The sequence below is a fragment of the Camelina sativa genome, chromosome 14 (genome assembly GCF_000633955.1).
Source record: "Camelina sativa cultivar DH55 chromosome 14, Cs, whole genome shotgun sequence".
Lineage (NCBI taxonomy): Eukaryota > Viridiplantae > Streptophyta > Magnoliopsida > Brassicales > Brassicaceae > Camelina > Camelina sativa.
Window position 1 is genome coordinate 29,106,632 of NC_025698.1, and position 20,008 is coordinate 29,126,639.

General features: G+C 30.7%; 4 protein-coding genes and 1 non-coding gene across 6 annotated transcripts; 1 reads left to right on the top strand and 4 right to left on the bottom strand.

Moving 5' to 3' along the window:
• On the bottom strand, positions 471 to 1,346 carry LOC109128807. Its single transcript, XM_019235834.1, has one exon. The coding sequence runs from the start codon at positions 977 to 979 to the stop codon at positions 773 to 775; it is 207 nt and encodes a 68-aa protein (XP_019091379.1). The 5' UTR covers positions 980 to 1,346; the 3' UTR covers positions 471 to 772.
• TRNAY-GUA lies at positions 3,402 to 3,487 on the bottom strand. The gene is given in 2 exon segments: positions 3,402 to 3,437; positions 3,451 to 3,487. It is a non-coding gene; the product is annotated as a tRNA-Tyr (tRNA).
• Positions 4,229 to 6,134, top strand: LOC104742787. The gene is made up of 6 exons (XM_010463837.1): positions 4,229 to 4,821; positions 4,925 to 5,065; positions 5,154 to 5,441; positions 5,523 to 5,638; positions 5,717 to 5,804; positions 5,905 to 6,134. The coding sequence occupies exons 1-6, from the start codon at positions 4,348 to 4,350 to the stop codon at positions 5,908 to 5,910; spliced, it is 1,113 nt and encodes a 370-aa protein (XP_010462139.1). The 5' UTR covers positions 4,229 to 4,347; the 3' UTR covers positions 5,911 to 6,134.
• LOC109124828 (NAC domain-containing protein 18-like) lies at positions 11,147 to 12,834 on the bottom strand. Of its 2 annotated transcripts, none has more exons than XM_010463838.2 (4): positions 12,495 to 12,834; positions 12,085 to 12,392; positions 11,919 to 11,973; positions 11,147 to 11,848 (listed from the first exon to the last, which is right to left on the bottom strand). In XM_010463838.2, the coding sequence occupies exons 1-4, from the start codon at positions 12,682 to 12,684 to the stop codon at positions 11,439 to 11,441; spliced, it is 963 nt and encodes a 320-aa protein (XP_010462140.1). In that variant the 5' UTR covers positions 12,685 to 12,834; the 3' UTR covers positions 11,147 to 11,438. The 2 variants fall into 2 exon arrangements, with proteins under 2 accessions (XP_010462140.1, XP_019090834.1); XM_019235289.1 differs by having other exon boundaries at positions 11,147 to 11,834; positions 11,899 to 11,973.
• Positions 19,390 to 19,773, bottom strand: LOC104744108 (uncharacterized mitochondrial protein AtMg00310-like). Its single transcript, XM_019235622.1, has one exon. It carries the CDS (start codon positions 19,771 to 19,773, stop codon positions 19,390 to 19,392), a length of 384 nt encoding a protein of 127 aa, XP_019091167.1.

Consider the following 20,008-nt stretch of genomic DNA (forward strand, 5'->3'; position numbering starts at 1 on the left):
ACCATTGTAGTTGAGGAAAAACAAATTACTTCAAGAAGAAAGTGGAAATATTTAGAGAAAAGTTGGGGTACTGTTTTACTATATTTTTATATATGACGTCAGAAAAATTTGTAATACAGTTTCAAGTATAATTTAATTTCAATTAGACTATAATGAGCTCAGTTATTACATAATAACATAAGTTAAAGTACATTTAATATGATAGCATAATGGCATAATCAGTTTGCAGTACGAATGGGTATTGTAATCACTGCGATTGAACAGTACTACTACTAACAACATTTTATCCAAAGATAATTTGAAGAAGTGTTTTTTTTTTCTTTCATCAATGATGATTTGAAGAAGTTTAACCAACTATTCGGGCAAAGAAAATTTATAATTGGATACTCCAACCAATTGATAACAAATTCAACTTGTTCTATTAAATTAGAAAATTAGGCAAAATTAGATAACATCTTCAACACACTAAATCACACCAACACCACATTTATATGTATACACTAACACTTAACCATATAGTTTCCGTTTGATTACAAAAGATTAAACATGTCAAGAAGATCCTCTTGCAGGTAGATAGAACCATATAAAATTAAACAAAACCCTATGATCTCACTATTACCATTACACATACATATCTATTGCATATATCATTATATAATAATAATACTATATATACCTAATTTCTGTTGCTAATATTTAAGAGAGGATCATCATTTAAAGAAAAGGAAAAAACAAAAAAACAGTGAGTTGATAAAATTTTGGAAAATCTTATTTAACGATAAGACTTAAGAACAGAGCCGCAGAAACTGCAAACGACAGCTCTCCAAGATTTCCAATAAATAGGAATGAAACAGAATCTGGTGGAAGTCTTCATGTCGGCGATGCTCGCACAATGGCCACACCGTGAGCATGTTCCAGCCACCGGTTTGCTCCGTTTCACTTTCCTTGTCTGATCAACCAAGAAACAGAAACAAACCATTATGATCTTGATTATTTCTTCTTGTTTCTCCTTATTAACTCAGATTTAGTCCAATCAAGAACCAAAAAGCAAGAACAAAAACTCTTTTAAGACTCGGCCAGGCCAGGCATTAGTATCAGAGAAGAATGTTCTCTGTGACTCTTTTTTTTCTTATATAAATGTGGGTTTGCAGATTTCTGGAATTTTGTGGCTATAAATAATAATTATAAAAAAGGACAAGGAATTAGTTAAAAGTTTATATCATTCACTCGTGTGTATGGGGGAGTTTACAAAGTAAATGAAAGTGAATAGTACTATTTCATTATTTTGAGAGATTGAAGTGTTGGACACACACACGTACTGTATATAACCCACGTTAATTAACCTGTCGTTCAGTAAAATATGAAACTATATTTAACTTAAAAGATATAAATAAATTTATTTGGATGGAAAAAAATTTACTGTATGTAAAGTAGAAAACAATTGATACACTTATGCTTTACATTAGGAAAAAATAATAATAATTTGTTATAAAAATTGACAAGTTAGAAAATTTAACAATGAAAATACATAGTACTATTATTATAGGAAAAAAGGTACGTAGGTACAAAGTGCTAGCTCCAGTATTAATGTCATTAAAGATATTTTCCTTAGTGGCAAAGGCTTTGTGTCATGAAGGAAGCGTGAGTAGCTTGACACATGGACAAAACAGTTGGATGTTGAGTTTTGTCATTGTCATTTTGCCCTTATAGGAAAAAAATTGGTCATGAGAAAACCTCTCCTCCTCAAATTTCAATCTTTTCTTATTGATCATGCTTAATTTAATTGTTTATATGTTTCTTTCTCTCATTTCACCAACAATATTTGCATTTATTAATTTATAGTTCAATGTAGTTTCGGTGATAAACGGCAGCCGGCAGGTATGGCAAACTCTATATTGTTGAATAGTATAAGATCATTCAATGTAGTTATGTAGATTATTAAAAATGGTAGGCCAATCTGAATTAAGAATACATACTCCAAAAAAACCAAGAAAGAAACAAATGTGTTTCAATTTCAAGTAGTAATTATGGAGATGATGTGTGGTTTGATTTTGATTTCTTGTACAAATGTCTGTAGGGCTGGGCAAAATAACCGATAACCAAATAACCGACCGAAACCGAACCGAAAAAAACCAAACCGAACCGAACCGAAATTCTTCAAATACCCGAATGGTTAGTAAAAATCTATATCCAAACTAACCGAAACCGAACCGAACCGAACCGACAATTAAATGGTTAACCGAAATATCCGAAAACCTAGAAGATATCAAATATTATATACTTAATATTATGCAAAACTATAAAATAAACTTAAAATATAAATTATTTCTAGATTCAAAACAATTAAATATTTTAAATAATCAATATATGTAAATGTTATTATTTTGAATTTACAAAGTTAAATACTATTTTGTAAAATTGAATCCATATTTTTCCCTTTTTTGTATTTTTGTTATTGTATATTTGGTTAATTTTGGTTATATTCGGTTAGTTTTGGTTATATTTGGTTTATTTGGTTAATGTTAATATAATTTATGTTAGTTATGGTTATTTATTTAAATAACCAAACCGAAACCGAACCGAAAGAAACCGAACTGAACCGAACCGAAATTTTAAAAATATCCAAATGGTTATTATATTACTATATCCAAAATAACCGAAACCGAATACAACCGAACCGAAACCGAATGGTTAACCGAATGTCCAGACCTAAATGTCTGCATCATTATAGTTGAGAATATTTATGTTATTCAGTTTTTTTTTTTGTGGCAATAGTTAAATTTTAGAAAACGTTGAATTTCAATCTTTGCTCATCATTGAATTCTGCCTTTCCTTCATACCTATGGCAAAGACTATATCATATGCGGACAAATAGAAAAAAACCATAAAACTAGTAATGACGATATTGTTTTATATGAATATGGTTTGCTTCCAAGAAAAATCATCATTCATCAAATATAAAGAAATCGAACCTAAACAAACAATTAATAACGACGACTATACTAGCATTAATTACAACCACTTGATTTTAACATTCTTCAGAGGCTCAGAGCTACAGAATATCCCCCTTCATTTGTTTTCATTTGTTAGTCACCTCAATCTTAATTTCCGCACAGGTCAAAAAGATAAACTGAAAATTATTTGGCCATTTTTTAATTTGCCATGGTTAAATTAAATAGTTAGATCGTTGTGAAAATAAACACTAGTAGTGACTAGTTTACTCTTTTTGTATTGTCAAAAAAAAAACATACTAGAATTAAGTCATTAACCATAACATTGGGCTGGGCCTAAATGGGTCAAGCGTGAGGTTACGTTGCAAAACCCAGAGTTCCGTAGTAAAAAAGCCATGTCAATTTTCCTTTTCATTTTTTTTGTACAATAATATTTCAAAAAGAAACAGATCCGACCTGCCGGAATCGAACCAGCGACCTAAAGATTTGCTGTCACAGACTACAGTCTTCCGCTCTACCAACTGAGCTAAGGTCGGGTATTGATTATCAACACATAATGTTTATATATATAGATATTACATAAATATTTGTTTCTTGAAATCTCATCATTATTTATTTATTTTGTTCAATAATTTTAGAAAGACTTATTTCAACACCGTGGAAGCTACCACTTAAAATTTTGTAATCTGGTTAAAAATTAAAATTTTATAAAATGGAACTAAAATATCGAAAATGGCTATTGCAAAGCAATAATAATATCGAATAACGTTAGTATACTTAACATAAAATCAGTTAAATCTTTTCTAGTTCTCTTTTTCCTTGGCTCCTTTGGCAATAATTCTATATGTACATGGCTATCATTCAAACTAAAATATGTGGAATGTAAAAAATTGGATCATATTCCATTGATTTTAGGATGATACTACACATGATATTAAATATTTCATGGTTATCATCTTTTCCAGCATTTTTTTCCACAAACAAAACAAAAAACATGATTTTTTCTTTTATGTGAAGAATCTTTTATATTTTGTACTTGTGGACACACAGTACTCTCTTCGTCATCCTAAATAAGAATCTTCTATTCCTATAAAACCAAAAAAAAAGAAAAACTACTCACACAAGTCACAAGTCACAACTCACAACTAAACTATCCAGAGAATCTAATCCTAGCCGTTCATCGTAAGTCAAACATATCAAATAAGTCAATAAAGAAATCGCAACCGTTAGATGTTATAAAGACGTTTATGACATAACCGTAGCAGAACACAGCTACGTGGGGGAATCTTCACGACTCAATACACACACAAATAAAGATAACTCGGAGAAACCGAAGCGAGTTTGACTCTCTGAGTTTATCACCGAGTCGACTCTGCTCTTCTCCGTCTCCGCCACCATGGCTGCTGCTGCTTCCCTCCACACTTCAATCTCTCCTCGTAGCTTTCTCCCTCTCTCCAAACCATCGTTAATGAAACCTCACCGCTCTCAAATTCTCCTGAGAAAAAACAAACAGAGAAGCTGCGTTTCGTGCGCGTTGATCCGAGACGAAATCGACGTTATTCCGGTTCAGAGCAGAGATCATACGGACCACGAGGAAGGTTCGGTGGTGTTTATGAGCGCCGCCGAGACGGAGAGAGATGGTAACGAAGCGGTGGTTGTAGGGTTTGGTCCTGCTGCGACGACGAGCGACGGTCAGCTTTCGTTAGAAGGCTTTCCTTCTTCTTCAGGAGCTGATTTGGGAGATGAGAAGAGAAGAGAGAACGAAGAGATGGAGAAGATGATCGATCGAACCATCAACGCTACGATCGTTCTAGCTGCTGGTTCTTACGCCATTACCAAGTTGCTCACCATCGATCATGATTATTGGCATGTAAGTATTGGTTCTGATGTTTCTTGTGTTTCTTGAATTTAGTGTGTTTTGATTTGTGTTGGAGTTGTTGAGCTTTGTCTTTTTATGGTTTTGTTTTTCTCAGGGTTGGACACTGTTTGAGATACTGAGATATGCTCCTCAACATAACTGGATTGCTTACGAAGAAGCGTTAAAGCAAAACCCTGTTCTAGCCAAAATGGTCATAAGTGGAGTTGTCTATTCTGTTGGAGATTGGATAGCTCAGGTTTTTGTTCTGTTTTCTTCCCTCTCTTTACCTTGTTGCTTTAAATTTGAAATCGTTTGATGATGACATTATTGATCTTTCTCTTTAGTGCTACGAAGGCAAACCGCTTTTTGAAATCGATAGAGCAAGAACATTGAGATCAGGACTAGTGGGTTTCACACTCCATGGCTCGTTATCTCATTTTTATTACCAGTTCTGTGAGGAGCTATTCCCATTTCAAGATTGGTGGGTGGTTCCTGTCAAAGTCGCCTTTGATCAAACTGTATGGTCGGCTATATGGAATAGTATTTACTTCACGGTTCTTGGCTTTCTACGTTTTGAATCTCCTCTCAGTATCGTTAAAGAACTAAAAGCTACGTTCTTGCCTATGTTAACAGTAAGAAAGATTTCCCTTTCATCTCTTTCCTCTGTTATCTTTAAGGTTCAAGATTAAACATTACTTTGATTTTGAATGCAGGCTGGGTGGAAGCTATGGCCATTTGCTCATTTGATCACGTACGGTTTGGTTCCTGTAGAACAAAGACTTTTATGGGTAGATTGCGTGGAGCTTATTTGGGTCACTATACTTTCGACGTGAGTATCAAACTTCTTTAACTACCTTTGTTTCGTTTTCTTCTCTTTGGCCTCTTATTATCATTTTCTTGGTTTCAGTTACTCGAACGAGAAATCAGAAACAAGAATATCTGAGTCTGTCATTGAGACCTCTTCAAGTTCTACCACATCCATTGATCCCTCCAAGGTACTTTACTACATCCCGGAAGAAAAAGAGTTATCACCTTTCGCATTTGATTCACAAGAACATCGACCTAACACAAATTCATGGCTTTGGTTTATAACAGGATTGAGAAAGCAGAAACCCAAAATTGGGTCTTATGATCCCCATCACATTGTATGTATGTATATACATAAGTTTAGCCAATAGTGGCTGGAGATTTGAGATTGATACAGAGGAGATGAAGATACTCAAATGGATGTATCTCTTGATGTATAAGCAAATATAACCACAATATTGCATACACAAGAGAGACAATTTTATAATTAAATATGATTACAACTTAATAAGCATGCAGATCACAGTGCTCTAATAATTAAATATGAAAGAAATAAAGTTTTAGACATAAGCAAACAATACATAATCAGTTTATTTGAGGAACAAAAATCTTAGTTTTACTAAAGATGAAAATTAACTAAAAATCCATTGACATAAAAAGAAAGAAAACAAAAAAACTCAAATATAATTCAAGGGAGACCTCGTTCAGCGAGTTGAGCTTGAGCCTCCATATCGCTTACTAAAGCATTAATAAAGAGTGAGCCTAAGTGGTAGATGGAGGTAACTCCCACCCACAAAAGAGTTGGTATGCACACACTCATAGCTATGACTGGAGAAATTTTATGTAGGAGTAGAAATATTGCAGCAACGCCGGACACATGACTGAAACTTCCTGCTGCCAAAAACCAGTTCTTGGATGCAATTTGGAATACAGTTACAACTACGAAGTAATGGGAGTCGTCATCTAATTTTTTTCGGAGATGCAAGTATAACGGGTTTATAACTTATTAGTGCCGATGATGAGCACTTGCATGATTAAGTGATAAATCCATGAATCACAACTGCATGATAAAAACCAATTTTAAAACAAAATTTATGAAAGAAGAAAGAGAACACATACTACTGTAATTTCATTTGTTAGAAAGAACATTTAATTTTTGAAAAATAATTAATCCTAATTAAAATGTGTTAGTACATATAAGCATTTGCTTGTTTTCATTTGCTTTTTCTTTTGCATTTATATAAGTACTAGAATTTGTACCCGCGCACGAGCGAGATTTTAATTTAAAATATTTCTTATAAATAGAAATTGTTGAGCTCAAATATAATCATTTCAATTTTTGAGTATAAATCTATATAAATAATAAATTTACTTTACTCAGTGATATACAACATATATATTTTAAAGATAATAATTCTTTGTTATATCTATTTGCGATTTTACGTGGGATTTTAGTTAAAAAAATTATCAATAAGAATCATTGAATATGAATATAATTTGAAGATTAAAAGATAAATCTATATAAATGCCGTACTTATTTTACTAATCTATATATAATATATATTGTCTACTGTCGCAATAATATTGTCAACAATGTTCTGACTTTTTATCTTTAAAAGAGTTCATTCCATATTCATAATTTTAAAAATTATAACATCAATGTCGATCGTTAACCTAATTATAGAGACCATTTAAACATATTGATATTCTACATTAAATGCGAATATACAAAGTTTCATGAACAGTTTTAGTGCTATGTCACTACAATGAGGTTGTCTAAATGCATCATCTGCCATAACAGTGAATATCTATTCACTAATCCAAGTTACATATTTTTCTAAAATCTCATATGTTATTTGCAGATGTTAATTTGGTGATGCAACCCCAGCTTCGTCTTCTCAAAAAAATCATAGTATACTTTAAATATGTTGTTTTTGCCAATGTTTTGGGTTAAAAACATTTGATAATATATATATATATAATATATATATATATTATATATGTTTTATATCATTTTATAAAATTGTAGCTCCAGTTGATAATATAGCTTACACAAATCACATGCCACTTTTTGTAACAGCTTACATATCATTTTTTTCTATATTTCCTAACCATTGATTTTGTTTTTTTGATAGATTATTTTTTTTCAAAATTCTTTTTTATAGTTTTCCCAAAAAAAGTGTGCCCCTTACAATGTCTTTGTTTTAGATCAAAACTTTTAAGTTAAGTTAAGTTAAGTAATTAATCTTTTCTTTCTTGTAAGTAAAATTTAATAATAAATCTTTATGGTATATGTTTCTTAGAAACTAATGTTTCACTTAAATTTTATTTTCATGTTTAGATTTTTATAGATACAATTACATAACTTGTTTTTTTACTCCACCATGCATTAAAATCTTACTTACATTCTAAAACTCATTAACTCATTCTAAATTTTGGAGTATAATTATTTTTTGGTTATAATTTTAATAATAACATTATTACTAAAACAAATTTATAGTATTATTTTTACTATTTTAAAATTTTCATTTATTTTACTTAATTCATTTTTAGATAGTTATTATTTTTATAATTTACTAAAAAAATATATTATTTTTATACTATTTTAAAATTTAATTAATTTTAGTTAATTCGTTTTTTTATTTATTTGTTACTATTATTAATTATAAGTAATAAATATGCATGAATGAATATTAAAAATAGTATTTTTTTATGCAAAAAAAAATTGATTAGGTAGATGTTGATGTGGGGGAAGGAGAAGTGAGCAAAATTAACTATATATATATATATATATATAGGTTATATTTGTTATATATGTTTTATATCATGTTATAAAATTGTAGCTCCAGTTGATTATATACCTTACACAAATCACATGCCACTTTTTGTAACGGCCTACATATCATTATATCTATATTTCCTAACCATTGATTTTGTTTTTTTAGACAGATTATTTTTTCAAAATTCTTTTTCATAGTTTTCCAAAAAAAAAATGTGCCCATTACAATGTCTTTGTTTTATATCAAAACTTTTAAGTTAAGTTAAATTAAGTAATTAATAATTTCTTTCTTATAAGTAAAATTTAATAATAAATCTTTATGGTATATGTTTCTTAGAAACTAATGTTTCACTTCAATTTTATTTTCATGTTTAGATTTTTATAAATACAATTACATATCTTGTTTTTTTACTCCACCATGCATTAAAATCTTACTTACATTCTAAAACTCATTAACTCATTCAAAATTTTGGAATATAATCATTTTTTGGTTATACTTTTAATAATAAAATTATTACTAAAACAAATTTATAGTATTATTTTTACTATTTTAAAATTTTCATTTATTTTACTTATTTTAGATAGTTATTATTTTTATTATTTACTAAAAATTTATATTATTTTTATACTATTTTAAAATTTAATTAATTTTAGTTAATTAATTTTTTTATTTATTTTTTACTATTATTAATTATAAGTAATAAATATGCTATGAATGAATATTAAAAATAGTATTTTTTATGTCAAAAAAATTGATTAGGTGGATGCTGATGTGGAGGAAGGATAAAAAAAATTGATTAGGTGAATATTAAAAATAGTATTTTTTTATGTCAAAAAAAATTATTACTATTATTAATTATAAGTAATAAATATGCTATGAATGAAGTTAACTTTATATATATATATATATAGATGAGTTTTTATAAATGTATTCATAATTTTTACTATGTTATAAACAAAATTGAATTGTCAAAAGTAAATGTAAACATCAAGCCCAAATGAATATTCAATTCCTACCATTTTCGCTTGGTGTTTGGTGTATACATTTATGTTTTACAAAAACAATTTTGTCCAAAATAAATATTAGTCTCATTTTATCATTAGAAAAGTTTTTGATGGTAAGTTTTCAATAGTCTATGAATATTAGTTCTCTAAAAGTTTTCAATAGTCTATGATAAGTTTGGGATTATGACTTTCATTCTTTTCCATTGTGAGAAGAATAAAGAAATGAATTGTTTCTTCTTACATATATAGTAAAAATATCGTACTCCAATTTCTTTTGTATTTATCGATAAGACAAAGAATATTCAAAAAAATTACTCAGAATCAAATTTATACAGTAAAACTTCTATAAATTAATACTCGACAAATTAATAATATCCATAAATTAATAAATTTCTCTGGTTCCAAATTAAGACTAGTGTAATTTTAGACACTATTCGATAATATAATAAGATAATAACATTAGGCACACTACGATTTATCACTTGTATGATTAAGTGATAAATCCATGAATCACAATGGGATGATAAAAACCAATTTTAAAACAAAATTTATGAAAGAAGAAAAAGAACACATACTACTGTACTTAATTTGTTAGAAAGAACATTTAATTTTTTTGAAAAATAATTAATCTTAATTAAAATGTGTTATGAGCTTACAAACATGATGTGCATAGAGGCTCGGCTAACGAATCACCCAGCTGCCTTTCCAATTTATAAGCTTGAACTTCTTCAATACTTGCCATGGTTTCTCTTTCTTAAAAATCAAATTATAATTAGGGATGTGAGAAGAATAAAGAGATGATATGTTTCTTCCTATATATAGTAAAAATATTGTATTCCGATTTCTTTTGTATTTATCGATAAGACAAAGAATATTCAAAAAATTTACTCAGCATAGGAAACCTACCTTCTCCTCTTTCTAATGCACATGTAAATTTTTTACCATATGTATATTCCCGGCTATTAAATCAGTTTTAAGTCGATTATGAAAGTTAATGAACTTCATGATTATATAAAGTTAAAGAGACTAACAGAATATTCAGGGACGTAAACAGATATATTAACAAATCCTAACAAAATATTCAATCAGAGATTAGTTTGTACTTTGTATATATCATTTTAGAAACACAAATTTTTTATTATATTCGTAAGAACTTATAAACAATCCAGAATTGTGGGTAAGACCAATCCAATTTTTTGTTCCATATTTCATTTGGTAGCCACTAAGCCAATCATGTAGTAGATTTAATATTAAATGTGAATTATATTCGATGGTTAAGAGTCACAATATATGTTATTTAAAAGAAGAAAACGTTCATTAGCAAGTACTCCTATATTCCAATGTCAATGGTGTTCATGTAGTAGCTATCGGCATCGCAATCAACACAATACTTGCATTTTTGTAACAAATCCGGGAATGGATAATTTACGCATTGTGTATTTTATATCGAGAGAGTTCAAATATCTATTCATGTGAGACGAAGTATATACGTTGCAGATTAAGTCACTTTTTTCGACAACGTCAAATAAAAGATCTGACCAGCCAGTTTCATTATCGTCTGTTTCTTAAACATTAGGTTCTTCTATCATTTCTGCAATTTAATAGAAAACCATTTCTCAAAAAAAAAAATTCTATCATGTCTTATTTGAGAAAATAAATTTGCAGCAACATGCATGCGAATGTTAAAGCATATATACTACTAAAAGTTATATATAGCTGAAGAAAATACAAATAAGTTTCTACAACTGTTAAATATGTTTTTATATATGCCTCAGTTTATACAATCTACAAACACCTATACATTAAGTGAATAATAACATTATAAAGAAATAAAGAAAAGAGAAAAGTATATTTAACCTATCATTGTAATTTTCTATATGTTGCCTCACCTCTCCAATCTATTTTAATTTTTATTCTAACATCTATACAGTAATAAAATCAACCGGAATTAAATACCCCCAATGCCCCCTAAATTACTCAAACCGTATACACAAATTTTCATAATATAAAAATCGAATTTTTTAATTTTTTTTTTGGTTCAAGAGTACCAATTCAAACCAGGCAATTGGTAAATCCCACCTTGATTCTGCATTAATGGCGTCGCCGCCATTGAAGATACGATATTCGAACAATCTCCACCGTTAAACCTCTTACTAGGTGATAACGACGATCCAATACCTGAATCTTGATTTATACTCGTCGTCATCATCATCACCGGTGGAAAGAACTGCTCCTGCTTCGATCCAGATGCGAAATTATGATTCATCGAGTAGTTTCCACCGCCACCGCCGTCATATATAGCCGTCGGATCATTGTTATCAGAAAAAATCGCCGGGAAGTGAAGACTCGGAGGAACATGACGGAATCGATCATCATCAATCATCATGTCATGACGATGATTATCATTGTCTAGATGATATTGATGATGGTGATGATGATGATGTCGAGGTGTTGTTGTACTGTTGTTTTTCTTGTAGATGCGACACAACACCCAATCNGTGATGATGATGATGTCGATGTGTTGTTGTACTGTTGTTTTTCTTGTAGATGCGACACAACACCCAATCATCAAGCTTTATAGTTTATTAAAAAAACAAGGATCAAAATCAACCAATCAAAACATTTCTTTATAAATAAAATTAAAAAACTCAAGATTTTGATTTAAAGAATATTAAATATTTTACCCGGAGAGAGTTTTTCTTGTTGCCGAAGTCACAGATATGATTAGGTTTATTATCAGTTAATCGATACTCATGCATGATCCAATCTGATTTAACTCCTTTTGGTGGTTTACCACTGTAAAACACTAGAGCTTTTTTAACTCCCACTTTTTTATTCCCACCGCCGCCGCCGGTTGAAATCACCGGTTTATCTGTACCGGTGGCTTTCCAATAACCGGAGGTGGCAGCTCGGTTAGGTCTAGCTCCGTTTGGATATTTCCGATCTCTTGGACTGAAGAAATACCATTCTTGTTCTCCAAACGAAGCTTTTGCTGTTCATACATACACACAAGAAAAACAAAAAAAAAAGGATCATAAAAGATTTATATATCTCAAGCTAATGGATCTGATGGCTTTCTTGATCTTAGATTTACCGGGAAGTTCCCATGGATCGAATTTGTAAAGATCAACGTCGGCGATGATGGCGACGGGTAAAGGAACAGAATCAGCTTTGCGTTTGAGGTAGTGGATCACGAGTTCTTCGTCGGTTGGGTGAAACCGGAATCCAGGAGGAAGGTTTGGCTGCGGCGGAGGAGGACCACCGGAGGAATCTGTACTCTCCATTTGATTGGATGATGATCGGAGAGATTCTTTTTTTCTTCTTCTTCTTGGAAAGATAATGAGAATTGGTTGAGACTTGAGAGAGTCGGCGTTAGTAAAATGAAATGCATAAAAACGACAAATCAAATTGGTTTTTATCGTCTGGAATATTTTGTACGTACACCATCGTATCCACTCGTATTTATTTCGATATTTTGTTTTGTTTTTAGGCTTCTAAAGTATTTTTACAAAATATGCTTATTTTAAGAATTTTTGAAAAATATCTACATAACGAGTATAAAAAAACCATAAATGTCAATGAGATTTTTAGTTACACATCAAATGGTATTTCTATTTATATTTGTGGACGATCAAAACGTATTAATTACCGTCCGTAGCTATCTAAATCAATACTTTATTACATTTTAACCTATTATAGGTGTGCTATGTAAACTACCAACAGAAAGAAGAATTAAAAATGTTTTTCTCTGATCCATTTTAAAAGAACCGTTTCTATATTTGTAATTATTTATTTTCTTAACAAAATGTTTGAAACAAATTGTAAAAAACAATTAATGGATAACTCACCAGAAAATTATAGAGGTAATATAGGTAGAGATTCCTATCTTTGATTTAAAAAAAATTAAAATATAAGTTATGATGTTATCACATCTTCGTGAATCATGAGAGAGTACATGTAGTTTGCTTTTTGGTCCATTTCACTAATTAATGTTATCTATATGTACTTAGCTAATAAATAAAAGTTTCTTTTTCTCATCAGTCTTCTGTAGAATTCAATACATAGAAACATGATCTGATTTTATAAAGTTAGTTTGACCTTCAAAGGATGCACTGTTCATCTCATATCAATTGTACAAATATGTAATTTTTTTTCCGGATATTTAAATTAGCATAATATGTTTGCAATTAATAATAAAACAGAATGCCCCATAATTCAGCCGAGTTTTAGTGTGGTTTGGTTTCTACTAAAAGAAGATAAAGAGCAGTGATATTTCGACACATGTACAAAGTATGAATAATCATGTCGAATCTGTTTAATTACCATACTAACCAAAAGCGAATGAGGGTAAATTAGAGATTTCCTAGTCGATAATGACTCTCTTAATCTCTGATTCTGAACCACAGGCAATGCATTATTCGTCTGTGTGTTCATATAGCCTCGAAGTGTGGCTCGACACGAGCGACCATGACGTGGAAATTGCGATTCACAACGATATCGATTGTTTTTTTCAGCAAAATAACACCACAAAAATAAAAAGCCTTTTTAACAAAATCATATACGAAAAAAATTATGTGCACTAGCTTTTTTACATGAAGGTTGTGAGATTTTAATAAACATATTATTTTATTTTTTGTCAACAAGGTGCATGCTTCCGAATAGTATCGTGTTTTTTCCTTCTGAGTAAGCGTCAGGTCGACACGTGGCAAGCTGTAAAGAAGGGACCCGCTTGATTGCCACACAAGGCAACAAAGGAATGATGTGGAAATGGATGGCGGGGTTCGGTGTGGGAAAATTCAAATTAGCTTTTTAATTTTTTTTTCTAAAGATGTCATATCACGCTTAATTTATTTATTTTTTTGCATTTGTGAGTCCACTTGGATTTTTTTTTTTTTTTTGAAAATATAATACAATTATCCTTTACCAAATTTTAATTAGTTTTTTTTTCTCTCATAATTGAGTTTTGAACTTATTCGATATGATTAATAACACAAAATAATACAAGTTTTTATTAATATTAAAAATGATAAGCGACATATAAAAGAATTAAAACGATAAAATATGAAATAGCATCATAACAAAACGAAAAATAGTTTATTTTTAAATTGTTTTATAATTAATTATAATGAAAGTGATACATTTTGTGTCGTTGCAATATGAGATATACTATTTTTGACAATTATTAATTATAAAAATGTTATTGAAAACGATAATTTGTAATGTTAATAATTTTACTTTGTACCAATTATTATTATAGCATTTATCGTTTTTTTACCCACAGAAAAATATGTAATGAAATTAAAAAAAAAACGTTTTCAAAAGAAAATTCTTTTACCCATAGATATCTTGATTATTCTCCAAAACGAAAAGAAAATATTCTTTTTCAAACCTGATGCACAGACGCATAGTGTTTTTAACAAACAAATTTTCTCTAGAAACTTACAAATGGATAACTAAAGCGGATTATTCTGAGAGGTGGCAATGGATGGATCGTATTAGCTATTTTTCGTCATTAAAACTAAATTATCGTCATTCGATCTGACTAAGTGCAGATAAAAAGTTGATATTTATGCAAAAGATAAATACTAGTTGTGGCTATCTAAAACTAGAACGATCAGCAAAATATATTGGTCAGTATTGTGTACCGTCAGCTTGCCAGCTTTCGAATTGTGAGATTGTTATGAAATTAAATAAAGTAGTGATGGTGTATTGTGAAATGTGGAGCCCAAATGTTGGATTTCAGATTCAAGAGCAAGACTGTGTATAATAGAAAAAGAAGTCTCTCACCAGCATATATTTTAGAACAGTCATCCATTTTCCTTGTTATTCTTTTAGGTAAATTATCACCACCTTTTTATTTACGAGAATAAAAGATAAATCTGATTTACAAACATTCATTAGCAAAAATTATAGTGTTTACCATACTCTTTTTTTTTATATAAAACAATAAGGATTATTTTAAAATTGTGGATAACTTATACTAAAAGTTACTGGTTTTATATCGTTTCTATTTTTGAAATATTCGCTTTTATTCTTGTCATCAAACAGACATTTTAAGATTCTGAGTCTGACCTCAAAAAAAAAAAAAAAAAAAAAAAAAAAAAAAAAAAAAAAAAAAAAAAAAAAANTTTCATTAACAATATTTTTTGTCACTTAACATCAAAAATAATGAATTCGTACTTCTCTTACAGCTAATAAATCTAGTGGTGTACTATTAGTTTGGTCCTAACAATTTGTTTAATCAAATAGATATACCCCGACAACAAGATTCGATGCTGGTTACTTCACTCAGTGTAATAAAAAGAGATGTGGTTTTCATTAATCTCGGAGTTATGCATGTCCAAACAGGTGTTTTATCTTTCGAATTCCATTAAGGATATACATGAAAGTATTGATGCATATATTCAAGTTTTAAAAATGTCAACATCGTAACTTCTTTTTTTTGGTCAACATATATGATATAGTTACATTTACATACATTGAATTATACATACGTGAACCATGAGGTGGTGGGCTAGTAGTTCTAGCATTGGTGGAAGAGTCGTCTTGTTAGTCTAGGTTAAGGATCGATTCTCCCCAAATGCAGAATTACTCAGCTTTATCCTTTGGTCACATGTGTATGGCCCTATTGGTTACGGCCCATTTGCATACCCTCTCTCTAGAGAGATTAGTCTCGGACCCCTCCATAGGTCTGGAGATTTACTCTCTCAGTTAACAAAAAAAAAAAAAAAAAAAANNNNAAATTATACATACGTGATATATACATACATGCATACACTCTCTCAGTTAAAAAAAAAAAAGTATACATACGTGATACATACATACATGCATACACATGCAGACATATATAGTTACATATATATACATTACATACTTTCAAGTAACAAGAAAACTATACATAAAAATGATATAACATATATGATTGAACATGTTCAGTTTTACATTACGTAGTACGTACCATATATATAATGTGGTAACCTAATTTCAAACTTTGTAATATGATTTTGGTCATCCTGGTGACCTTTCCTTCGCTAGTTTTTCTCGTGACAATAATTTTTGCAATAAAAAGCAACCAAGTGATCGGTGCTCTATTCGGAGAATGTGGTCAAGTATAACTTTTTGTTCCTTAGTTGCTTTGAACATGTGATGCTTTACTTTTGTCCATAATTAGAGAGTCACTAGCTATATGTAAATGTAACAAGAAAATAAAATTCTTCTGTTAGTACTTGTGAATTTAATATTTTGATATAAAATGTGTCCTTAGAAATTAAATTCTAACAGAAAAAAAAAAATCAATATTATACACGTACGTGGTGACGTCAGGCGTATGTATTCAGTACAGCTAAGCTAGATTAGGGGTAAATATGTCCAGAGTTAATTAAATAATTTGCCGTAAAAAGAGAATGGATGGATTCTTGTAGTCGTTTGCTTTTTGCTAATCCTGCCTTGTTTTAAAGCTTGTTTAGGAAATTGATTAAGGACCGCTCCTTAATTGTGTGTGTGCTTTGTCAGCTATAATTAAGTGAGCTTTTCGAACCACCCGTGGATCACGCATGTGCAAATACCACAAACCATACAAACTAAAAAATTATTGTTGTCTCGGTTAAATGTATTTTTATTTTTAATCACAAATGTCATTGTTATGATTTTAAAGATATTGCTTTTGCTTTGAAGTCAAATATGTCATTGTATATTTGACGCGAAACCCCCTTTTCGTGTGTGTCCTGATTTAAACTGATAATTTTGGGAAAATATTTTTACATCATTGATGATTCTTTCTTTAGATATATACTGTAGTACTTAAATAAAATAGGTGTATAATTTGCACGAAAATTTATATACTAACCATGTAGACAAAAGTTCTAGTAGTATAAAAACATCCACGTTTATATGTTTTAAGCATCTGTTTTATTCGAATTTAATAACTCTTAACTTTTAGTTAAATATATGAAAATATTTTAAAGAATGTTGAGCTCCAATTCTAAAAAGAAATGACCAAATAATATTTGGGAGAATTGGAAAAAAAGAACATTTTCCACGAAAAATGTCCATTTAGACTTTAGTTTTATAGATTTGGTCATATAGGAATTAAAACCCAGTTTTGCTATATCCTAACCTGAGATCTGCTTTGGGCATTTGGCCCATGGGCCAATCAATACATATCACCTATGCCGTTGTCTTGTCAACCCTAAAATCCAAAGTTCGTAGACCGTATGTATCAAACAAGTCATGTAAAAGACTTCAAAACAAATCTTACCGTATCATACTAAATCAAGTTACCATTGAAATTTTACATTCTACTAATCGAGTATCCAAATTTTAATGGAACTTTTAAATACAATTTTATTGTGTTGTGTCATGCATGTCAACATGATAATTAACTTAAATAACATTAAATTGGATATATATATATTATTTTATTTGTCGGATTTTCCAAAATATTCCAGATAATTGAATACGTCGTAGGAAAATGACATTTGTTCAGAAATAATTAACATCGTAGGATAGGTGATTCAACCATTTGAAAGCAAACCAAACTAATTCTTTATATATGTAAATATCATTAAAAAAGTTTAGGGATTACATGATAATGCTTATAGTGTTTGAGACTTTGCCAGAAAGAAAGGAAAAAAAAAAACAAAGTAACAAAGAAGACATAAGAGTGAATTTATCTAATCCAAAGTTGCATTAGATTTCTGAAATGATTCGGCCATGTTCCAACTTTTGTGTGTTTCATGTTACATTAACATGGGTTTTTTTTTTGTTTTTTTTAACGACTTCTTTATTACGATGATTATCAACTGTTACATCTTAGTTTTTGAAAGAGAAAATAAGGAACATGGGTATACATATTATAACATGAATTGTTTGGAATGGAGGTTTTGTTTAATAGATCTGCTGCTCGGTTGTTGTTTCTTGACGTCCATTTAAAAATCACATTATCAAACTGTGTATTCCAGTAGTTGATGTTGCGGATCCAGTTAAAACTCTTGAAATTAAGCACTTGTCCCTCTAGGATATCCATAATTTGCTTGCAATCACCTTCAAATATGATCTTTATGTGTCCTTTGCTCCAACAGTGTTGCATTGCAATGAGTAGAGCTTGTAACTCACTATCTAATGATGATTCTGTCAATTGGCCAACCGTCTGTCCAGCATCAATAAAATCTCTAACGGCGTATTATCCAGCCTGATCTTGTTTGTCGAGTATCATTGTTGAACGAACCATCATAATTGCATGTGAGCCATCCAGGAGGTGGCTGCTGCCAATTTGATGGAGAAGAAATAGGACCACTTACTGGGGGATGAATTGTGTGCCCATTGGTGAGACTCTGTATATATTCTTGTGCATGTAACCATTCTTGAGCATCGTTTATAGCCTTGGCTAATACTGAGTGCCAAGAAAAAAATATTTGTTGGAAGAGAAGATAGTTCCTGCTTGTCCATAGCCTCCATAAAATACGCAAAGCAAGTTGGTGTGATTGTGAATTACTTTGGCCATTGGTGTCTGAAAGGATTACCTCCATTTTGTCTTCTAGAGAAATTGTTGCATCTAGTATGATATTGGTGGGTAAACCAGATGCTCTCCAAACCATCTGAGCAAAAAAACAGTCAAATAGTATGTGCTTTGTAGATTCTTCGGTGTGACAACACCTTCGACAAATAGACTAATTGTTGATATGTCTTCTCCTTAAGGTCTCTCCACTTGCAATAGATCCCGATAATATTTTCCACAGAAAATGTTTGATTTTTGGAGCTGTGAACTGTTTCCAGACTTTGGATTTGAGAACAGGATTACCTGGTGGAGGACGAACTTGTGGATCATTATAAAGTTGGTTTGCCAACCAATAAGCTGATTTAACAGAGTACAATCTGCTTGTAGTATAGTGCCAACCCAATATATCTTGTGGTGTATACTTGCAAAGCTTGAGGGATAAGATATGATTCACATCTTCTTCTGCAACCAACTCTCTTATTTGTTCTACATTTCACTCACATGAATTGGGGTTAATCCAGTCCTTGACTAAAGTGTTTGATATCTGATGACTTCTTGCTCTGGGAGGTCTAGGCGGATGTAGCGGTAGCCATGGATCAATCCAAGCGTTTATCGTTGAACTATCTCCGATGATAAATCGCATGCCTTGTTTAAGTAAATCTCTACCTTGCATTAATGATTTCCAGACAATAGATTCTCTGCGTTTCTTTGTAGCGTTCAGGATGTTGGTGTCACTGAAATATCTTGCTTTTAACATCCAAGCCATGAGACAATAAGGGTGTTGCATGATACGCCAGACCTGTTTTCCAAGCAACGCCAAGTTGAAATGCTCTATGTCTCTGAATCCCATACCACTTTCTGATTTGGATCTTGCCATACGATTCCATGAAAACCAATGCATATTCTTTTTTGTATCACTATCACCCCACCAGAAACTGGACAGTAGGCTATTGATTTCTTCACATGTCTCTTTTGGGAACTTAAAAATATTCATCGAGTACACATGTAAGGCAATCACAACTGACTTGAGAAGAACCTCACGACCGCCTATTGAAAGAAACCTTTTATTCCAACCTTGGGTCTTGTTTTTGACCTTATCAGTGATATACTTG